This window comes from Sminthopsis crassicaudata, chromosome 6, assembly GCF_048593235.1.
Source record: "Sminthopsis crassicaudata isolate SCR6 chromosome 6, ASM4859323v1, whole genome shotgun sequence".
Lineage (NCBI taxonomy): Eukaryota > Metazoa > Chordata > Mammalia > Dasyuromorphia > Dasyuridae > Sminthopsis > Sminthopsis crassicaudata.
In genome coordinates, this window is record NC_133622.1 from 54602369 (window position 1) to 54623658 (window position 21290).

A 21290-nucleotide genomic window follows, 5' to 3' on the forward strand; every position below is an offset into this window, starting at 1 on the left:
CTGCCCCCTTCCTCCAAAAAGAAATAAACCAGACCATATAATCAAGCCCGGCTTGAAAATAGGGTTTAAGTCCGTGGGGAGAAGGGGTGTAGGTAGCCTCTGAGATGATAAATGTCTTGCAGGCAACAGGATTTTGAGTTTGAAAGAAGCCACCCTCTTCCTTTTCCTCATGTAGAAACTGAGGCCCCAAGAGTCTTATAGTCTTTTATTAAGCCTCATTAATTCTCTGTGCTTGGCAACTTTCAAATGACCTCCAGATTATCCTCAAAACCTGTTGGGTCTGGCCAAATCCCAAGGAAGCCACAGTTGTAGTTTTAACTCGCAGTGCCGTCTTTAAAAGGGTTATGGAATCCATTCTAGGTCAAAGCATCTTTCTTTGAAATACCACCAGTATTTGTCTTTTAAACGTGGTTCATGTGGAATATGAATAGAGGGAGTGCTGTTCAGTCGAGAATTCCTAAAAAAGTTCCAAATTTTTGCAGCAAGATTATATTTATCTGAGTTTGTGGTTCCACGATCCCTGCCAGAGAATTAGGAAAGTGCAATATTGCCCTTCACTTAGAGTTCTGTTAACTATTGGGTGGAGAGGAGGCCAGGACTGAGGCTGTTTTCATGCTGAGCTTTGGGGAACACTAAATCTCAGCTATCCAGAATACTCTAGGAATGAGTTGGTTTGAATAGGAGACAGTGGAAAGAAAGGGCACTGGATTTGAGAGATAGGAGATGAATTTTAAATCGTGCTTTTGGCATTGATTAGCTGGATTACCTCTTTTGAGGTCGTTTCCACATCTATAAAACAGGGATGAGGTGGTCAGTATCTTGAGGATCCCTTCAAACTCCCCAAACCCACTCAGTTTACAAGGGAGTTACCCCTTTAGGGCGCTAAATTCAAAAAATGTATTTTCATTGGGCCTTTTTGTGCCTTCTTACAGAGCATATTTGGGGGTAGTTTAACTTTGTCGATTTAACAGTGACTGGCTGTTCAGTTCTTCCTGATGTTTGTTTCCTTTCCTCTATCCTCCCAACTTCTAATTTGTTGTGTCTTTGATTAGAAACCAGATGATCCAATCTTTTAGAATTCTATTGTGAATTAAGAATAAATAGGCTCCTAGTGAGGATTTTAGGGGAGAAAAACACATGAACTTTGTTACAATTCTTATGGTCCCTCTCTTCTTTTTGTTCATTTAAGATGATTCAGATAGCTGAGTTCCAGATAGGCGTATTGTTATTCTACCTTGGAGGGTTCCTCTAAGATGAGGATCTACGCTTCAGGTTTAGCAATTTTATAATCATAGGAAGCAGTAAGTTCAATGTAGCATTTTAAGGTTTGCAAAATACTCATTTATGAGTCCTATTAACACTCACAATAACCCTACAATGTAGGTCATTTAAAATTTCCATTTTGCAGATGAGGAAATTGAGATTGAAATAGTTAAGTTATTGACCCAGGGTAACACAGGTAATGTGTGCCCAAGGTGGGATTTGAAGTCATGTCATCTATGTACTGTCCCTTCTAGCTGTCTTTGTGTTGTTATCAGTTCATTTAGAATGGATAAAAGTCAAGTTATTTTCCCATTAGCCAAACTAATGGGAGACTGATTTGAGAATCAGAATATTGATTTATTAATTTATGGCGAGCAATAAAATTGCAAGTTAGACTGAATATTTGTAACTGTTGATCAGTGCATTTTCTGTCATACAGGGAACTGTACTTGAGAAACAGAAATAAGGTCAGAATGCTGCTTGGTAAATATGGAAACATGTGAAGGGGAATTGGATGAGCTTAAGGGAAATTCACATTAATACATGCTGTAGTAGCTTGTTTGGGGTAGGAAGGAAGGCGACTGACCTCGCCTTATGGTGTAGAAACTAGATTTGGATTGAGTAGACCTGGCCTCCGGTTTTGGCTCTTCCAATTTTCTAGAAGTGTGACCTTGAGGAAGTTATTTAACTCAGGATCTGAGTTTTTCCATCTGTAAAATGATTACATTGAAACGGATGTCCTCTCAAGACATTTCTAGGTATATAGACCTGGGATGCTATAATCCTCCATTATAGGGATGCAATATCTTCAAAATGGGTTGGACATTGATTTATAATCCCAGAATCCCCACAGATCAAGAAGGCCGGGCCATAACTCAGCATGAATCCTCTCTATGACGCTAAAATTGCTGTATGTCCTAGCTACTTCTGGAGTTTTTTGTGGTGTCAAGCCTAAATTTCTTTCCTTGGAGCCGGGGAAGGGAGAGAAGAAGGCACCAAACCAAACTAAACACGGCTAGCCAGTCTCTTCAAAGCAGCCGCCCTGCAAGCGCTTGAATCCAGGCGGCCCGGCTCCCTCTGCCCTCCCCAGCCCAGCTTTCCCTTCTCTGGCGCTGGCCCCTGCCCTGTACCCTGGACAGCGACCCTTCTAGGTTTTCGGCTTGAGACTTGGTACTTTTTCACTTGTCCCTGATGCACTGCTCCTAGGTTACAGTTTCCAAGTTCACATGTTATTTTTCATTGATTGCATTTAGCTATCTCCTGAGGAACATAGGGATAAAAAGCACCTTGATCTGTTTAGTTGCATTCTCTAAATCACCTTGGAGGGTGATTAGTTTCTGGGAAGGCTTCTTTTGGATAATCTCGTTAGCTTTAATCTCAGAGGGTGACTCCTCATGACCCAGGATCTGGGGTTCATTAACTGTGGCCATCTATTCACTCACTGTGATGCAGTGAACTAGGTGGAAAGTACTGAATTTGGAACCAGAGGAGCTGGGTTCACATTGTGATTTAGCCCTGTCCTATTGCTCTGGCCTAAAGTTTTCTGCTCTGTACAATGAAAGAATTGGATTAAGACCATTTTTTTTACCTGATAGTTGCTTAAACAGATGTAAAAAGTTCTTTTCATAATAGCTGAATATAGAATTGCTCGACAGGTATTTATTAAGTGCTTATTAGTTGCTAGGAACTGTGGTAAGTACTAGTTATAGGAAGACAAAAGCCAAAGAGTCTCTGCCCACCAAGAGCTTACTCTGGTCTAAGGAGAGAGTCAATTTGTATATTGCCAGATTCATAGCTATGGAGTAGCCACGTTGTAAGTTTAGAGGAGATGGCATTGGGAAAACCCAAAGAAAGTGGCTTGACCTGAGAAAGAACTCAGGAATTCCAAGGAGTTGAGGTGAGGAGGGAGAATATTCAGACCTGGGAGACATCACCAAGTCAGGGAGACAGATGACAGAATGTGACAGATGGGACTATGCAGTGCATGGAATGAATGGGTAAGATACTTGGTAAAGACCTTTGAAAACAAAAGTATTTGTTTTTGGTCTTAAAGATAAAGGCGAGCCGCTGGAGTTTGTTGAAGATTTTTTATCTATTCAGATTTCAGTTTTGTCATTTTTAAAATGAAGGATTAAGATGATGTCTGAGGTCTCTTCCAACTCCTAATCGGGGTCCCTTCCGCCTCTCAATCGGCCACCATCCCCCTTCCTACCTGTTATTAGTTTGGGTTCCCTTTGAGGCAGAATGCTTGTCTGTGTAATACTGGAGCCTGGACTCGGGCCCTGAGTGGTTTGGGGCATGTCCTTTCTCTCTGGGCCTCGGCGTCTTGCCGTGCACAATCACAGTGGTGGGGTTGATTTCTGAGGCCCTTTGGAGTTCTGGATCCCTGTACCTAGTGGTGCTTCAGGCCAGGAATTACCTGTAAGTACCCATGTCTTCCAGAGGACATGAGATGTGAAGTGGTCACCATTTAGGACTGAACATGTGTTTGCTGGCTGGCTGGTCATTGTCCTGAGGCAGCAGGGAGCCGGTCTCTGCTTCCTTCACCCCATCTGAACCCAGATGCTTGCACTTAACCAATTGAGTTGCCTGATAGTGGGAAGCAGTTGTGGGACCCTTCAAATTCGGTGAAAGGACCGGCTTTGAACTTCACCTCCGACGCTCACAAGTTGTGTGACACATGATAGCATCTCAGAACTTTGCTGAATAACGAGAGGAAACTTGAGTTCCAAGACTTGGACACAGGGAGCGAGTGGTTAGACTTGGTTTTGAATCCAGGGCCCCTCACTTCACATGGAGCCTATTTCTGGGGGAACTAGATTCAATTGGACATAACCCTTGTATTTCTGCTTCATTTGAAGTTAGATTTTAAAAAAAAAAAAAAAAAAAAAAAAGGAATTTAGATAAAGCTCTAGTTTCAAAATACATTTCATTAGATTGGAGAACTGATGTCAAGGTGAATTTTTACCAGAAGTGAATCAAGTTAAAACCAAGAACTTCACCTCTGTCCCATCTGTAAAAATGCCCTGTCTTTCAGCATTCTTGTGCTTTGCAAACCTTGGAGTGCTCATTTTAATAATAATAATAATGTCCATTATTATTATTACTTAGATTTTTATAGAATCACAAAATGTGAAAGTTGGAAAGGGCCTCGGAGGCCATCTCCTACACGATCTCACTAGCACATGCTTCTCTGGTGGTCATCCTGCCTCCATTGAAAACTTCCCAGAAGGGGGAAACCCCCTCCCCGCACAAAGCATTCCTCTTCTGCGGAGCTCAGTGAAGAAGCTTTTCCTGTTGTCAAGCCTGACTTTGCCCCTTTACAACTTCTACCCATTGCTCCTAGCTCTCCCCTCCAGGGCTTCAGAAAACAAATCTAATTAATCTCTTCAGCACATGGCAGCCAGCCCTTCAGATACTTGGAGACATCTATCCCATTCCCCGCTAATCATTTCTTCTCCAGCTAAATATGCCTCCTTCCTTCAGCGGATCCTCGTATGTCTACATGTTATTACTACCACTAATTAGGTTATATAAATGACAGCTGGACAATAATAAATACTTATTAAGCATCTACTGTGTACTGGACATAGTCGCTGTTTTTGTTATGATTATAATGAAGAAGTTTGAATACAAGAGGCATTTATTATGTGCCTACTGTGTGCCAGGTGTAGTTATCGTACCTGAAATATTATATAAATGCCACCTATCTTATTTAACTCATTTTGCAAAACACTTTCATGGGTTTTTTTTTGGGGGGGAGAGGGAGTTCCCCCATCTTTCAGCAGTTATTCTTTTTATATATCATTTCTCTCTGGGTCTTTCCACATTTGTAAAATGAGAAGATTTGGATGTTTTAAGATTTCACCCTTAAAAAAGAGTGAGTTGGCTTGGCTCATTGTTCTCTCCCCTTTCTTCTGGGTCAAAGGCTGTACAGGGATGGTGAAGAACTTTAATGTATTAGCATCAGTGTAATTATGTAGTGCTTGTTCCTTTTACCCATGGCCATACCACTGACCTTGGTTTTTATGGTTTAGCCAACTAAAAGTGAATTCATTTGTCCTCAGAGAGCTTATGTTCAATAGAGAAAACATATAGACCTATAAGTATAGAAGAAATTTATTATTGAATATATGATGAATGTAATGAATGTAAGAAATATATCAAAATATGTGCAAGACTAGTAGCTGAGGGAATCAGAAAATGTCTTAGGCCCTTTGATCTATCTTAGTTTGGAGAAAATGAGGAATTTCAGCAGTCGTGCTCCTGGAAAGCCAGGGCAAAAAAGCTTAGAGGTTTGAGGAGAGCCAGCTGACCTACCTACAATAAGGAAGAACTCAACTCCATCTTCCTGAGTTTAAATCTGGAAGCCACTTGGCTCTGTTTGCCTCAGTTTCCCTATCTATAAAATGAGCTGGAGTAGGAAAAGGCAAACACTAGTTTGCTACAGTAGTATCTGTGCCAAGAGAAGCTTAAATGGGGACACGATGAGCCTTTACACAACTGAAATATGACTAAATGACAACAGCAACAAATCTTGTGAAGTCCAGTTAGGCTGGATTGGGTAGAGTAGAAAGGTAGGTTGTCATCAAGGTGTGTGGGGCTTTAGTGCTTTAGGCTTCGAGCTTTGGGTTGTTTGTACCAGAGCAGCCTGGGTGATTGCGAGCTGACCACGGACAACCACACTGACCGAAGCCCTTTGTAGACTTCAGAACAGAAAGGAAATTTAAAGACTGTCTCATGGACCTGGTGCCTTGAGCTGGGCTGCATGCAAGTAGGTTGGGAGATAGGACCTTTCTGTATCCCAAGGTGGTAGAGATTCAGGTGTCTTGCTCTTAATTGAAATTTGACAACTGGATCAGGTTTTTGGATTGAAACAAATGAGCTTTGAAAAGAAGACATTTAGACCACATGAGTTCATTTCCTCGGGGCATATTTTGATAAGATCCCTGGCAGGGGGAGAGATCATGAAGATATTGAGTGCCCTGAATGGATGAATTGGGCGCGTCTGTATGAGTTAACTGGAGAGAGAATAGTGCTTTGGAAAGAAAGCTAGATGGAACTGACTTGGCTACTAATTTTCTTTGTGACTAGAGGCTGTACTTTCCATGACTTTTTTGGACCTCAGTTTATTCATCTGTAAAATGAGGAATTTGGACAAAGTGACCTTGAAGAACTCTTCTAGTTCTAGATCCAAATTATGGTTATATTCAAATAAAACCAATAAATATGTAGTGAGTTTTTTAAACAGTTAAAAAAAATAATCCTTAAGCTGAAGTAACAGCCATTCTAAAGGTAACAGATCAAAAATCCTGCTGATTAAAAAAAAAAAAAAAAAAAAAAAGCAAATCTATTCTTCACTGAATTGTTTTTGACCTCTTGGTTTCTGGATTTAAGAGATGAGTTTTTAATTAACTTCCTTGTCTAAATCCCTGAATCAAGTTTTTCTTTGTGTGGGAGTGGCTCTGTTTATGCACTTGGGTTGTAGGTAGATACTGATCTTTCAGCATTCCTTGTTATCTCTTCTTTTGCTCTGTCTGTAGCTGAAATAATCACTTTTCCTTTTTATCTGGGAAGCTTTCCTTTTGCCCTTTTTCAGAAGTGAATACTTTAGGAAAATCAGTGGAAAATTTCCTTCGGCCATTTTTCTGATGGACAGTAAGAACAAAATGCTTGTTTTATTTTTGTTTTTATGTCTATTTTCTTGCTTTTATAAACTGCTGACAAGAGATTGAAGTACTGAACATTGGAAGGCATTTTGGAGATAATTTCATTTAGTTTTTCCTCATTGTGAAAGAACATGGTTAAAGGTATGCACTTGGTATCAGTAAGGCAGTTAGGTGGCCAGAGTGCTGGACCTGTAGTCAGACTCTTCCTGAGTTCAAATCTGACCTCAGACACCTAGCCGGGCGACCCTGGCCAAGTCACTTTAACTTGTTTGTTAACCTCAGTTTAGTCATCTGTAAAATGAGTTGGATAGAAATGGCTCACCCATCCTGGCCAAGAAAACCCAGGTGAGGTCGCAAAGAGTCCGCCATGACTGAGAAACGGTGGCACAAACCTGGCCTCCTTGTGTTCCTCTTCTGCCCGAGACCCATTGTCAGGTCTTGGGACAAATGTGTCAGTTTCCTTATCTGTAAAATGAGCTGGAGAAGGAAAAAGCAAACGCTCAGTTTGCCTCACCTAGTTGTTGTAAGACTCCAGTGAAGTCATAGGCTGAGAGCTAGAAGGAATTGCAGGGGTCAGCTACAACCTAAAGAGATTAACTTGAGTCTTTGGGACTCAGTTTCCCCTTCTGTAGAATGAAGCAGGGTCAGTGACACTAAATAACTGCTTTTGACTGAAGCTGAATTCCTGCCGATGGAATTTCTTTTGTGGAGAGACAAGCCGTCAGTGCAGAGATAGTGCTGGGTGTGGATCAGGAAGACCTGAATTCAGCTCTCACGCTTACTAGCTCTGTGACTCTGTTTGCTTCAGTTTTTTCAACTTTAAAATGGGGTTGCTAAGAGCAGGGGTGCTGTAAAGATCAGATGCGTCCAGATTAAAGCACTGCATAGATGGGCGCCGTTACCGTGTTAGGGTGCCCAGTCAACGGACACTTAGCGCCTTGCTGTCCTGAAGCCCTATCCCAGCATCAGTTTTTATTGTTATTTTCCTAATGTGGAAATTAAACGTTTCAGATACAAGACAGCAGGGGAGAGACCCCTTTGGTCAGGGGAAGCCTCATGGGATGGCGGCTTGGGGAGAACTTGGATTTGGACGCTGTCCTTGAGTGGGACTCCCCCCAGGGGACTGTCGCTTCTCCCCGGAGCTGTTTTCTCTCACTTACAGTGAGGAGTTAGAACTAGATGACCTTGAAGATGACATCTGGCTCCAATCCCTGACTTTATAAATTAAGAAAGGTAGTCTTTTGAAACAGCCCTTGGAATAAGCCTTTGAAAACACTGCTCGGAAGTGGAAGGAGCACGCAGAGCATGGCTGCAGCCCTTCAGAACCTTCCTGGTTCTTGTCCGTGCCCTGCTCCGAAGCGGAGTGCGGTCTCGTGTATATTAGGGAGGTCATTCACCACGGGGTAAGGGGTTTAGGCCCAAAAGTGCTGTGACAGGCCACCTGCCTGGTCCAGAAGGGTCCCAAATTCAAGCACCTGAGAGACGTGTCCAAGGCCGCCCAGGGAGTGAATCAGGAGGTGGAAATGGAACCTCTGTCCCCATCCCCGTGGTTCCTCCCTGGGCATTCTGCACTAGGGCTGCTGTCTGTGAGTAAGATTGTAGGCAAACCAATGGACAACAGGGAAAGGGACAGAACAAGAGGAACGGTGAACTGCTGGAGCTCTTGCCAATAAAGGTCAAGCAGAACTAATAGAAAGGAGAAAGTGTCGAACAGGACCGTGATTCTTGGGTTTGGACCCAGAGGCAGAGGGGTGGGTACTCCAGTGTGCGTTCCCTCAGTGGAGGATGGCCATGGGCAGAGGAGAGAGTGCTCATTGGAGGCCTTCCAGGGGAGGCTCTTGTTCACTACTTGGCTCCCAGAATTCCTTCCTTTCATTTGTAGAAAATCAGTCTTGAGTACTAAGTACTATGCTAAGTAGCCTATCGTGATAGCACATCTAGAAGGGACCTTATACATCGTCTAACTCCATCCCCTTATTTTATGGAGGGGGAAACTGGAAAAGGGAGTGACTCCAGCAGTGGGGCATCTCTTGAGTGCTTTACCCGGTCCCTGAGGAGGGTCAGGGAGCCGAGATGGGAGACTGAGGTGCAGGGTCCAGGTAAGGTCAAACAGAGGCTAGAGATTGTCCCTGAAGTGAGAGGATTTTAAATTAAGTGGCTTAGGGAGCTTTGAGACCATGTAGTCCAAGTCCCACATTTTACAGATGAGTAAACTGAATTTAAGAGAGGCAAATTGACTTGCCCAGACACGTGAGGAGTAAGTGTGATCGATGGAGAATCGGGCCTCAGGAAGACTCATTTAAATCTGGCCTCAGACAGTTTGACTAGCTGTGTAACACTGGGCAAATCACTTTACCTGTCTCAGAGACCATTTCCACTGGATAACAGCCTAGTAACAGTTTTTCCTGCAGCCTCAGTTTCTTCATTTGTAAATGGGGTCACAACAGCACCTTCTGCACACAGCTGTGGTAACGCTCAAATGAGATGATTTTTGGGAAGCACTTCCATGCGGCTTGGTGCAGAGCGGACACTACATAAATGCATATTCCCTTTCCTTCCCTGCTAGACGGAGCTGGGATTTGAATGCAGGACATTCTGGTCCCAAATCCAGCCTTTCCCACTCCCTTCTGCATCCCACATCACCCTTCTGAGTCCACAGGGATGGGTTCAAGGGACTGCGAGTCAGGAGATCCTGGGCCTGGGCTAGGCTGGACCAGGTGAAGGATGCTAAGGGCCCTTTCAGCTCCTTTTTTTCCTATATTTTGTGGACTGACTGAGAAAGGGGGAGAGGTTTGAAGTTGGGGTGCCGGCTTGAGGAGCTTGGACCCTCTCTTGTTGGCCCTAGGAATTCCCTTCACTTTGTTTTCTTTCATTTGTTTAGTAAGTGAATGTCTCCTTTGTGCTAGGTACTGAGGATGCCCTAAAGTAACTCATTCAATTCTACTACTACAAGGGGAATAGGGAGTTATTAAAGGCTTTTGAAGGGAGGAGTAACTTAGATGAAGTGTTTTAGAACTCTCGATTTGGGAAAGGAATTAGAAGAAAGAGATTGTATTTCTGGAGATAAGTTAGTTGGGCTGTTACTAGATAGTCAGGCAGTAGGATTAGAAAATAAGTGATTTTCAGTCAGCCTTCCAACAAATTAGGTAAACATTTATTAAGTGCCTGCTGTATGCAAGGCAGAGGAAGTTGGGGTGGATGACAAATAGACAAAAAAGGTTCCTGCCCTAAATCAGGTTATCATTCTACTGAAGGAATCCTTTCTCAGTTCTTCTTAGTTCTAGTGTTTTCCCTCTTTAAATTATTTCTTCTTTATCCTGCCTTATATGTGTGCATGTGTATCTGCATATACATGTGTACCTGTAGATGCACATCTAGATATATATATACATGTATGTGTATATGTACATGTCTGTACACACATGTACATGTTTAAAGTGCTTTAATAAACTTTAAAGCTCTAGAGAAGAATTAGCTACTTGTTATTATTAGTCCCATTTTATGGATGAGGAGCTCAGAGAGAGTATTCCAGATGGGGAGTCAGTGTTGGAGGCAGGATCCAGAGCCTTCCTTTCCTAAGTTTGTTCGGTACTACTTACATTGCATAATTGAACAGTCAGAATTCCCAAGCGAGCTTGCATAAGCCGGACAGAGGAACATTGTAGGAGAGAGCCCTAACTTTTCAGATCTTCTGACTCCAGTAAGGTACACTGGGTGACTCCCTCTCCACCCAGGGCCCAGCTCCCAAGGACCTCTGCCTTCTGTGGGACCCTTATTGGCGACAATCCCTTAAGCTCTTACGTGGCAGAGGATGGTTACTTAGCTCTTGAACTGAAGTAATTAGGAGGGAGAATTGGACTACAATTTCTCACTAGCTCCTAATGGCCAGATGTTGAGAGCCTGAAACCCTAGGACTATCCATCTGGGAGGCAGTAACATCCGATCTGATTCCTTGATATAGTAAAGAAACTTTGAGGGAGATAAATCAGCCTTTTGTCAAGGCTTAAGTACATCAGAGCTGCGGAGGGGGAAATTCAGTACTGTACAACCCCCATTACAGCCCTGGGGTCCCTGGAGAAATCTTCTCAACCTTCATTACTCGTGAGCTTTCAGTGTGGCTAAAAATGGAATTCATTAGAAGGGGGAAAACTATTTTCATCTCCTTTCACTTGCATAATTTTGCTTAAGAGAGTATTCGAATGCTTTCTGGAGCGTCCTGCTGTGTTGGCCACCATTTGCATTTTCTTTTCCAGTCTATGCATTCTCTTCAGCCTGGAGCTTGTTGGAAAGCTAGGAGGGCAATTTGCTTTATGAGGAATTGGACCAGTCTGGAGCAGTGAAGATGCAGTAATTGGGTTTCCCTGTTGCTAGACCTGTATGCGGCACATAGTAGGTGCTTAATATAAGCTTATGGGATTGGGTTGTGGGATGATGGCAGCTTGACCTTGACAGATTTAGGAGAGGATACTCTGATTCCATGGGGTGAGGCAAACAAGACGGTTTCTGAGGGAATCTTTTCCCATAGAAGGTTGTGTCACGCTGTCACTAGTGGAAAGAAGGCTGGGTTTGGGGGTCAGAGGACCTGGGTACGCCTCCCTTTGTGCTTGTCTCCGCTGGCCTCGCTTTCCTTATTTCTAAAGTAAAGCAGTCGGAATAATTGACCTCGAGGGTCCTTTCTAAGTCTGTCGTGTCCTAGGATTGTCACCTTTCTTTCTGCATTGTCCTACATATATTTTTGAAAAAAGTGCATTGTCTTAGACATTCTGCAGCACCAGAGATAGCGATATTGAAACCTCTGTGAGGATGGATGGTGGGTGGTATTTCCCCTTTTGCAAAAAATAGGCCGTTCTCCTCCTTCCACTGTAGTCGCAGTCTGTCCCCTTTTCTGAGTAGAGAGGTGAGTTGTTCTGCCCTTCCCTTCTCACCTTTTCTCAGCCAATCAGTCAATAAGCAGGTATTAACAATTTCTATTTATGTGCCAGGTACTTAGTGATTAGGCCAGAAGCAGACTGCCCCCCAAAAAGAGCAGGATTTGGCGGAAAGAACGCCCGATTGGGTACCAGAATCTGCTCCAACTCTTGTGACCTTTGAGGGTTAATTCCCCTTGTGCCTCGGTTTCCTCATGTGTTCAGTGAGCGAGTTGGTTCAGAACAAGGGTTCTTGACCCGTTCTTGTCCCATGGATCCCTTTGGCAGTCGTGGTGAAGCCCCTGCGGAGCCCTCTCAGTGTTTTTAAATACAGGATTTAAAAGGAAACCAATTATAACATAGGGTTGTTGGCATATATGTTTTGTAAAATGTTCATGGGTTCCAAGTGAGGTCCCTTCCAGTTCTAAGTCCTGCCATGTCCTGCTTGTTTGTCACATCCCAAGACAAAGCTATGGTGGGAGACCCCCAGGGATGTCTCGGCGAGCATAAGCCCCCTGTGGCCTGTGTGAGAGTGGGCCTGAGAGGGGCCTTTAAGTGGGCACGGAGTTCTGGGGGCGAGGGGTAGAGGCTGTGAGGGAGACACACCTGCAGGACTTTGAAGTGTCTGGATAAGTACAATCGATTGGGGGAGAAGGGGCCCCTCTTTGGGTGATGGACGGTGCCCCTTTGTCCTGTTGGTCTGGAGGCTGGAGCTGTGGGGCCCTCCTAGGCCCTGCTCCTAGTCCTGGTACCTTAAGGGGCTGTTTTTCTACAAGAGCTCCATGCAGCCAAGAAGTCAGATATGTGTGAATGCCTATTTTATAGGGGGTGTGAACTTGAGGTTTAGGGGGGCCGGGATTCAAATCAGGTCTCTGCCTTGTCCCCAGGACAGCCTCCTCTGTGTGTTTCACTGGGAAGAATGAAGTCTGTTGGCCTTAACCATTCAGCAAGAATTTACTTCTAATAAGTAATAAAATAAGGAAAGAGCAGCGGGAGAGGGAAATGGGAAGTATACCAAGTCGTCCAGAAAGGTCTGATCTAGCTCTGGATCCACGCTCTCTCTGCTTTTCTGCTGCCTCATTTGTCTGTGTCTGTTTAACAGTATCAGTTTCTAAAGAACAGGAACCGGTTCCTTTGACACTGTGGCTGTGCCATTAGTAGGGCTTGGGAGCACAGGCCTTGTACATAGTAGGTGTGCCTGATTGGATGGAAAGCTCTTGTGTTTAATAAATAGTAGCTGTTGATGGCTGACATTGGGTACCTCTTTCCTCAGCATCTGCTGATGTACAGGAGCGGTTCTTGCCAGCTCCTGAGGACCAGCTGTTACATTTTCACCATTAGCACTTAGCCCTCAGAAATCAGCAAACGCTACAAATCAGAACTTATCTTTTGTTCTGTGGATTGCCTGTTAATAAAACGGGGTCAGCTCTGACAGTGGGACTCGTATAGGGGGGTTTGGGGAAAGCCACCCGGGAGCATTTTTTGCTTGTCCCTATGTGGACAGTGAGGGGCCGGCTCTGATTGTGGCCTTCCTTCAGTGAGAAGCTGGGATAGGGCAGTGGGATGCCCACTGGGCTTGAAGAGCTGGGCTGGGCTCCCCGAAGCTCTCGCCGCCTCAGGGCTCCATCTGTAAGGTGAGTCGCAAAGGGCTCTCCCAGCTCTAGTGCGATGATTTAGGGGCTCCTGGCCTTGAATCCCAGGCTTCTTGAGGGAGGAAATGATTCCCTGATAAGGAAGGCTGGGCCCACCATTCTGCTTCTGCCTGCCGGTTGGGGATTGGGGGAAGGGGCTCCCCACACTGGCTCTCACCCTCAGGATAATGCTGCTGTCCCCCCGATGTGCCCTTCCCAGGACAAGGATGCTGTTGCTCTGGGCAGCTGAGGGTGTGGAGGTGGCAAGGGCAGAGATTTGCATCCCTGTTGCCCAGGCCGTGCTTTTCCTGACATCCCAGTGGTGGGTGGGGGCCCTTGGGCCACCCGAGCAGGATGCTTTCCAGAGCACAGAATTTGCCTAAAGAGCTTCCTTGTCTCTCCTCTGTATACCCAGACCTGCTGGGAGCAGTGTCAGCATGCACAGGCCTTCCTTACTCAGGCGCGGGGGAGTCTGAATGGGCCTGTAGGTATCACGCTGGCCTTGCTCACCTGGTCTCTGAACGGCTTTCCACACAGGCCCGGGAGCCCCCCGGAGTGTCCGGAGCCGGGCAGGGCCCTCCCGGGGCCCCTCCTGGCAGCTGTGCGTGTGTGTGGGTCTGCCCGCAGTCCTCCGGGCTGTGTCATTACCCAGGGTGAAGGGCTGTCTCCTTGCCTTGCAGGCCGCTCGCTGTTTCCCGGGGAGATCATGAAACGAGGCCGGCTCCCTAGCAGCAGCGAAGACTCTGATGACAACGGCAGTAAGTGGGGTTTGGTGGTGCTCGGGTTGGTGTGAAAATGTGCTTCTAACAGGACCTGGCGGGCGGTCCTGGGGGGCATCTGAGGGCTTGGGGGAGTTCTTCCGGGGCCTTCTGAGGGCTTGGTGGGCAGCTCTGGGGGCTCTTTGGGGCCTGGCAGGTGGCTTGGGAGCGTCCTCCCGGGGCCCTCTGAGGGCTTGGCGGGCAGCTCTGGGGGGGTGTCCTCCCGGGGCCCTCTGAGGGCTTGGTAGGCAGCTCTGGGGGGGGGTGTCCTCCTGGGGGCTCTCTGAGGGCCTGGTGGGTGGCTCCAGGGTGTCTTCCCAGGGCTTTCTGAGGGCTTGGCGGGCAGCTCTGGGGGGGGGGGTGTCCTGTCGGGGCCCTCTGAGGGCTTGGCGGGCAGCTCTGGGGGGGGGGTGTCCTCCCGGGGCCCTCTGAGGGCTTGGCGGGCAGCTCTGGGGGGGGGGGGGGTGTCCTCCCGGGGCCCTCTGAGGGCTTGGCGGGCAGCTCTGGGGGGGGGGTGTCCTCCCGGGGCCCTCTGAGGGCTTGGCGGGCAGCTCTGGGGGGGGGTGTCCTCCCGGGGCCCTCTGAGGGCTTGGCGGGCAGCTCTTGGGGGGGGTGTCCTCCCGGGGCCCTCTGAGGGCTTGGCGGGCAGCTCTGGGGGGGGGTGTCCTCCCGGGGCCCTCTGAGGGCTTGGCGGGCAGCTCTGGGGGGGTGTCCTGTCGGGGCCCTCTGAGGGCCTGGTGGGTGGCTCCAGGGTGTCTTCCCAGGGCTTTCTGAGGGCCTGGTGGGCAGCTGTGGGGGGGAGAGGTCCTCCCAGGATCCTCTTGATGGGCTTGGTGGGCAGCCCTGGGGAGCTCTCTGAGGGCCTGTTAGGTGGCTGGCAGAGGGTCCTCCAGGGGCCTTCTGAGGATCCTCTTGATGGGCTTGGTGGACAGCTCTGGGGACCGAGGCACAATGTCCCACAGAGAGTATGGCCCAGTTAGGCGATAAGGCCCGGGCACGTGGGAAAGGCCAGGTGGGAGAGTGGGGAGGTCGGGCTGTGCACTTTCAGTCAGTGACGGCCTGTGTTAGCTCGGTGCCGTGTTGGACTGGGAGCGAGGAGGCGCTCTGCCCTGATCTGTTCTCTGATTCTGAACAAGTGAGCGAACCTCCGTTTCCCTCTAACCTCTAACCATCCTGCTGCGGGCCCCAGAGCCGTGGGCCCGGTTTCTGAGCCCTCTCGTTCTCTGAGAACCTTGTGTGCGTGCTCCTGTGGTCGTCCCAGTAGCAGCGCTCACTCCCCTCTGCAGGACCTTCCTTTGTAACCACCCTTTGGGTGCTGGGAAGGGCCCCCCCCGCCGGTCATCATCGGCGGGACTGTTTTCCCCTGACTTCAGCACGGTCACGTCCCAGCTCTTTGGGAGGCAGCCAAGGGCCAGGAGCCAGCGAGGTCTGGGGCGGAGGCGTGCTGGTCTCCAGAGCCTGGAGCTTCTTGCAGGCAAACCCCAGATTCCCTCTCAGAAGCTACTTACTTTTACTTTACAAACAGTTCTAAAGACTCCATTTGTAGAGCATGAAGTCAATGTGTTTTCCATCCTTTTAGTGGGATTTCAGGCTCTTGGAAAATAGGCAGCAGCAGCTTAAATGGGGGGGAGGTGGCAGAAGGTTGGAATTGCTACGGGCAGGCACATTGATGGCCATTGAGAAGTAAAGCTGGCTCGGCCCACCTTCAAGGAAGGAGATAAGAAAAGTATAAAAAGCAGACACAGAAATTTAAAGAAAATGAAAGCAAAACAAAACAGCATTCCCGGCCATTGAATGAATGTAGGGGGAAACACCTCTGGGCCCCTCTAGGGCAGTAGCGGCCTCTGAGTCGGTAATGGCTGACACTCCCCGTGGCACGTTGAAGCTTACAAAATGTGTGTTATTTTGGAGGAGCCTCCCAGGAAGTGAAGTAGGTGGTGCCGGTGTCCCTGGAATTTGAAGTCAAACCACATTCACATGCATCTTCTGAAATTTTCACTGGCTCCCAAATCCTCAAGTTCGAACCCGTCTGCCAGACGTGGCCAGCCATCGCCTCTCATTGCTCCCTAGCAGACCCCTCTGTCTGTGTCTCCTCTGGGAATTTTCTGTCCTCTCTCCACTGACGCTCAGACCCGCCCGCCCTGCAGGCCTGAGCTTCTGAAGTCCCCTTCTCCCCGGAAGTCTCCCCGAACCGTGGTCTTTAACTTTGTCTGCTGTTTGGCTTGAGCGCAGCTGCAAAGGCCAGGATCGTTGCTTCTGCTGTGGCCGGGCACTGAAGCGCAGTCGTTTCCCCCTGTCCTTTATGCCCTGCGCGGGACGCTTCATCATGGCCTGGAGGTGGGAGACTCCCAGCAAGGGGTCCCTTAGAAAGTCCGCTGCAGACTGTGGGCCTTTGGGCTGATGGCACAAAAGAGAAGCCTCTGCGGCCCTGCCGGAGGGGACGCTTTCAGATCCAGGCCTAGAGATCATAAACTGAGAATTAGAAGGTCAGGCCCGACCCTCTGAGGCTCACAGGGCACGAACTTCCCCCGAGGTGCACAGATAATAATAATAGCTTCACCTCAATAACATCTTAAGGTTTGCAAAGCTCTCTACGTGTGTTATCTCATTCATGACCACTCTGTGAGGTAGGAGCTACGGCTGTTCCCATTTCCCAGCTCCCAGAAGCCACTGTCAGCATTGCTCACAGAATCTTGTCCGAGGTAAGGCTGCTTATCCGCCCAAGCACCAAGCGTCTTGGGCCTGGGTGTGTACTCTGAGAGCCGGCATAGCCCAGCTCTTGGCTGGGGACCAGCGTCCGAATCCGTGGGCCTCGGGCCCCGGTGGCCGGCCTGCACTGCCTGGGGAAAGCGGAAGGCTGGCAGTGGGAATCAGCACCTAGTGGGCAGCTTCAGCCACAGCGGCCCCGGAGCAGAAACGGGACCCGGGGTGTGTCGGGGCCAGGGAGCCACGCCGTTTCCTAGAACTTTGCGCCCAGCTCTTGTGTCGATGGTCACTCGGAGCCCCTCCAGACCAGCTGATAAGAGTCTCCTCTACATGCATCCAACAACTAGAGCTTCCGCCTTTTTTGGAGATCTCCCATGAAGGGGAACGTATCACCTCCTGACACTGCCCATTTCATTCTGAGTTTATTACTATGATTATTATTAATTATTGCTATTGATAATTAGGAGGTTTTCCCCTGTGCTGTGCTTCTGGTTTATTTTCCAGGTCCCAGCAGGGCCCATTTAATCCTTCACATATTTGAAGACAACTCTTCTGTGGCCCTTCCATTCATCTGTAGCTTAATATTAAGTTCCCAGTTTCTTCAACTGGTTCTTGATGCCGTGTTCCTGAAAATATCCCAGCCATCTTTCTTTGTGAACTCTGGATTCTTTCCAACTTAGAGGAGTGTTTCCTAAAATGTGATGGCCAGAACTGACCCGAATACCTTTCTGAGTAGTCTGGCATGGGCTCTCCCATGGAGGCAGGATCCAAACTGAGTTGGCCACATAAACCTTAGGAAATGTTGCAATAGTCATCAATCAGATAGTGAGCCTCTTAAATTCTTTGAATTCACATTATCGTTAGCAAAGTTTTTCATTTCCTACATGGTACTCAGCACAGTTCCAAACTGGTGGGGTCTCTGGAGAGTTTAGTTATATTGCACAGTACAGGTGGGATGGAGAGGATCTTCAGACAGAGGGATCCTTTTTCACATCTTTAAGGGGCAATTTATTTATTTATTTTATTTAGTTTTTTATTTTATAATTATAATTTTTTTTGACAGTATATATGTATGAGTAATTTTTTTTAATAACATTATCCCTTGTATTCATTTTTCCAAATTATCCCCTCCCTCCCTCCACTCGCTCCCCCCGATGACAGGCAATCCCATACATTTTACATGTGTTACAGTATAACCTAGATACAATATATGTGTGTAAATACCATTTTCTTGTTGCACGTTAAGTATTAGATTCCGAAGGTATAAGTAACCTGGGTAGATAGAGAGTAGTGCTAACAATTTACATTCACTTCCCAGTGTTCCTTCTCTGGGTGTAGCTACCTCTGTCCATCATTGATCAACTGGAAGTGAGTTGGATCTTCTTTATGTTGAAGATTTCCACTTCCATCAGAATACATCTTCATACAGCATTGTTGTTGAAGTGTACAGTGATCTTCTGGTTCTGCTCATTTCACTCAGCAACAGTTGATGTAAGTCTCTCCAAGCCTCTCTGTATTCCTCCTGCTGGTCATTTCTTACCGAGCAATAATATTCCATAACCTTCATCTACCATAATTTACCCAACCATTCTCCAACTGATGGACATCCATTCATTTTCCAGTTTGTCGCCACTACAAAAAGAACTGCCACAAACATTTTGGCACATACAGGTCTTTAAGGGGCAATTTTAAAAATGCGTATTTAAATCAGACTTGTTACTCTACTGTATTTTAGCTATTGTTAAGCAGCAGGCATCTAGCTACATTAATCCTTACATGTGCCTGGACATTATCTAAATTTTTACAATCACCAAAATAAGTATCTTCGGCTCTTTGGCACTTCTAGGGAAACAAGTCCGACGTGATTTACTTTCTTGGGAAAGTACAGAAAAATGAAAGTGAGGGGACAGCCTGTGATCTCCATTGGTATCCCGGAGATTTAGGGGAAGGCCCTCAGTGTGCCAAGTAGACTCCCTGTGGAGCACTTACAGGAGCAGAGTGAGTCCAGGGATGGAAGCCCGCCTGGGTGGATGTTCAGCTCAGCGATGGGTCACAGGATCAGAAAGGTGACTTGTAAAGCACCGCACTCCGGCTTCCGGCCTCCCTGGCGAATGTTTGCATCCGTGCGGGGAGCACAAACCCACATGTACGGCAGCACGTGGAAAAGCCACTGAGTGAGCATCGCTTTGAGTAGACTCCAAGCGCTGCATCCATTCTGGGACACAATCCATTGAGTTAAGTCCTGCAGAGTGGTTAGTTGTAGCTCACTTAGCTCTCCCTTCATCTGCTCCTCAAGTCACCCAGAGGATTTGCATGTTTCATTCTGAAACGGCCGCTTAGCAGTCGGTATCCTCGTTCTGTTCCTTCAGTTAGGGAAACAAGCCCTTTGTGGTTTATTTTCTTAGAAAACAACATTTGGTTGTTCTCAAATTTCCTAGGGGAGAGCTTGGTAGGTATGCTGCTTTAAAGGGAGGGATGCTTTTTTTTTCTTAAAGCTATTGCATGTAGTTTGTTCATAGCTTTATTATTTTTTAAACATTGGGATGATGTTCACAATATATTCACAATGATTTTCACATATAGCCATATCTCCTATGACTCCTACATTGGAAAAGAAAAAAAATGATGAGCAAAACTCGGAGTATAATGATGGAACACATGATCCAGCCAACATTGCACACCTGTGGTCCTTCTCGGAGGAGGAGTGGGTCGGTGCCTTCTGTTTCCTATTCTGGGACGCAAAACAGGAGAAACAATGTAGAGAGATGCCCTTGGCTTGGAGAATAGCTAAATTCATTGTGGTAGCAAGTCTGATTTAAATGTACATTTTAGAAATTGCCCCTAAAAGATGTAAAAAAGGATCCCTCTGTGTTAGGCTGGCATCAGGGCCGAGCAGTAGGGTTGTGCTGCCTTTGGAGAGGTGGCCATTTCTACACCTAAAGCTCCTTGTTTGTTTGCTGAGAATTTGAGCTTTCTCAGAAGCTCTCCTTAATTAAATTTAAATTAATTAAAATGGTTTACTTTGGTGAACTGCTGGCTGTGAAAGGGAGAGGAGAAGCCTCTCCAGCCAGTCGGGTTTGTGACTCCAGGTGGCTGGAAGGGAGAAAGGGGAAGGGGGAACCGCAGGGCTAGCTGGGGAGTTTGGGGATTACCCATGCTGCCTCTTGTGTGGGGACCTTTGGGTCTAGAACATTTTAGGGTAGCCAGCGTTCTTTTTTTTTCCCCCTACCTAGGATCCTACTTAAAGCCAACATTTAGATTTCTTGTAAGCAATTTTATCTGTTTTATGGACTTCTTTGTCATTGGAATAGTTCTAGGTACCATCTGGTCTGGCCCCTTTAGGCTATTAATCCTTAAACCCCTGCAATGGGAGTGTCTAATTCTTAGGATTTTCTTCCCTTTCTTTTTACTTTTCCTCTCTCAGATAAACAGATCTCTGCTACGATTCTGGGCTCAAAGATTTTGAGTTGAGGGCCTTAGTCCTAACCCCCTCCTTTTATGGAGGAGGAAATAGATGATTTAGAATGACTTAATGCAAAGTCTTGTGGGCAAGCAGGCAGTAGGATTGGGATTCGTACCCAGTCGCTATTCTTCTATAAAATAAATCCACTCCCAGTTCTTCTTTCAGAATAAAGCCATTGTGGTTGATTAAAATAAACTTTGGCATGGTTGAGGGTTTTGACTCATTTCCCTCCTCCCTTTTGCATTGATCCACAGATGGTACAATTTCTCAAATGGAATCTCTTTGAAGGCAGGTTCCTTTTCCCCTTCTCCCCTTCTCCCATTCTTGGATTTCCCTGAGTCCTCAGCCTGGTGTTTGTTCTTAAAGATGTCTAATACATGTGGCCAGAATTCAGTTTCACACACACAATTGTAATTTGTGATCTGCCAGTTTTGTACGCGTTAGTAGAACTCCTTGCCCTGTGCTGTCTCCCTGTAAGGAGTCAGTGCCTTCCACAAGCAGGAATCCTCTTTGCTTTGGGCCCCCAAACCTGGGTTCACATCCCCCCATGGTGGTTGACTCCAGGCAAGTTATTCTTTGTCTTCCTTTTCTCTGGAACCTCTCCCTACTTAGATCGTAGGTCCTTCCCAGATTGCAGCATTTTGTCTCCAGAGACAGAAATATTCATTCCTTCCATTTATGTCCCCTTGCCCCAAGGCCAGGATAGGGGTCTTCAGTACTTGGGGTTTAGGCAGCCACAGTAACTCTGCCTTTGGTTTTTCCTGATACTGCCCCCATTGTACCCTCTCTGCCCTCAGCTGTTGACATCAATTCCCTTGCCTCCCCTTGCCCAGCAGGAGCCAATCAGGAAGCCCCCACTGTGGGCCAGGCACTGGGAATTCAAAGACAAAAAC

The 21290-nt window shown here is 46.9% G+C and overlaps 1 protein-coding gene across 8 annotated transcripts in view; it reads left to right on the forward strand.

The window, feature by feature from the left end:
* JADE1 (jade family PHD finger 1) overlaps nt 1-21290 on the forward strand; it is a 78116-nt gene that overhangs the window by 10064 nt on the left and 46762 nt on the right. For 7 of the 8 annotated variants that reach the window (XM_074274159.1, XM_074274158.1, XM_074274160.1 and 4 more), the window contains exon 2: nt 14151-14228. In XM_074274159.1, the coding sequence (XP_074130260.1) occupies nt 14177-14228 (52 nt within the window). In that variant the 5' untranslated portion in view covers nt 14151-14176. Of the gene's footprint in view, nt 1-10464; nt 11322-14150; nt 14229-21290 lie in introns of those variants that run through there. The other variant, XM_074274162.1, reaches the window with a different exon arrangement.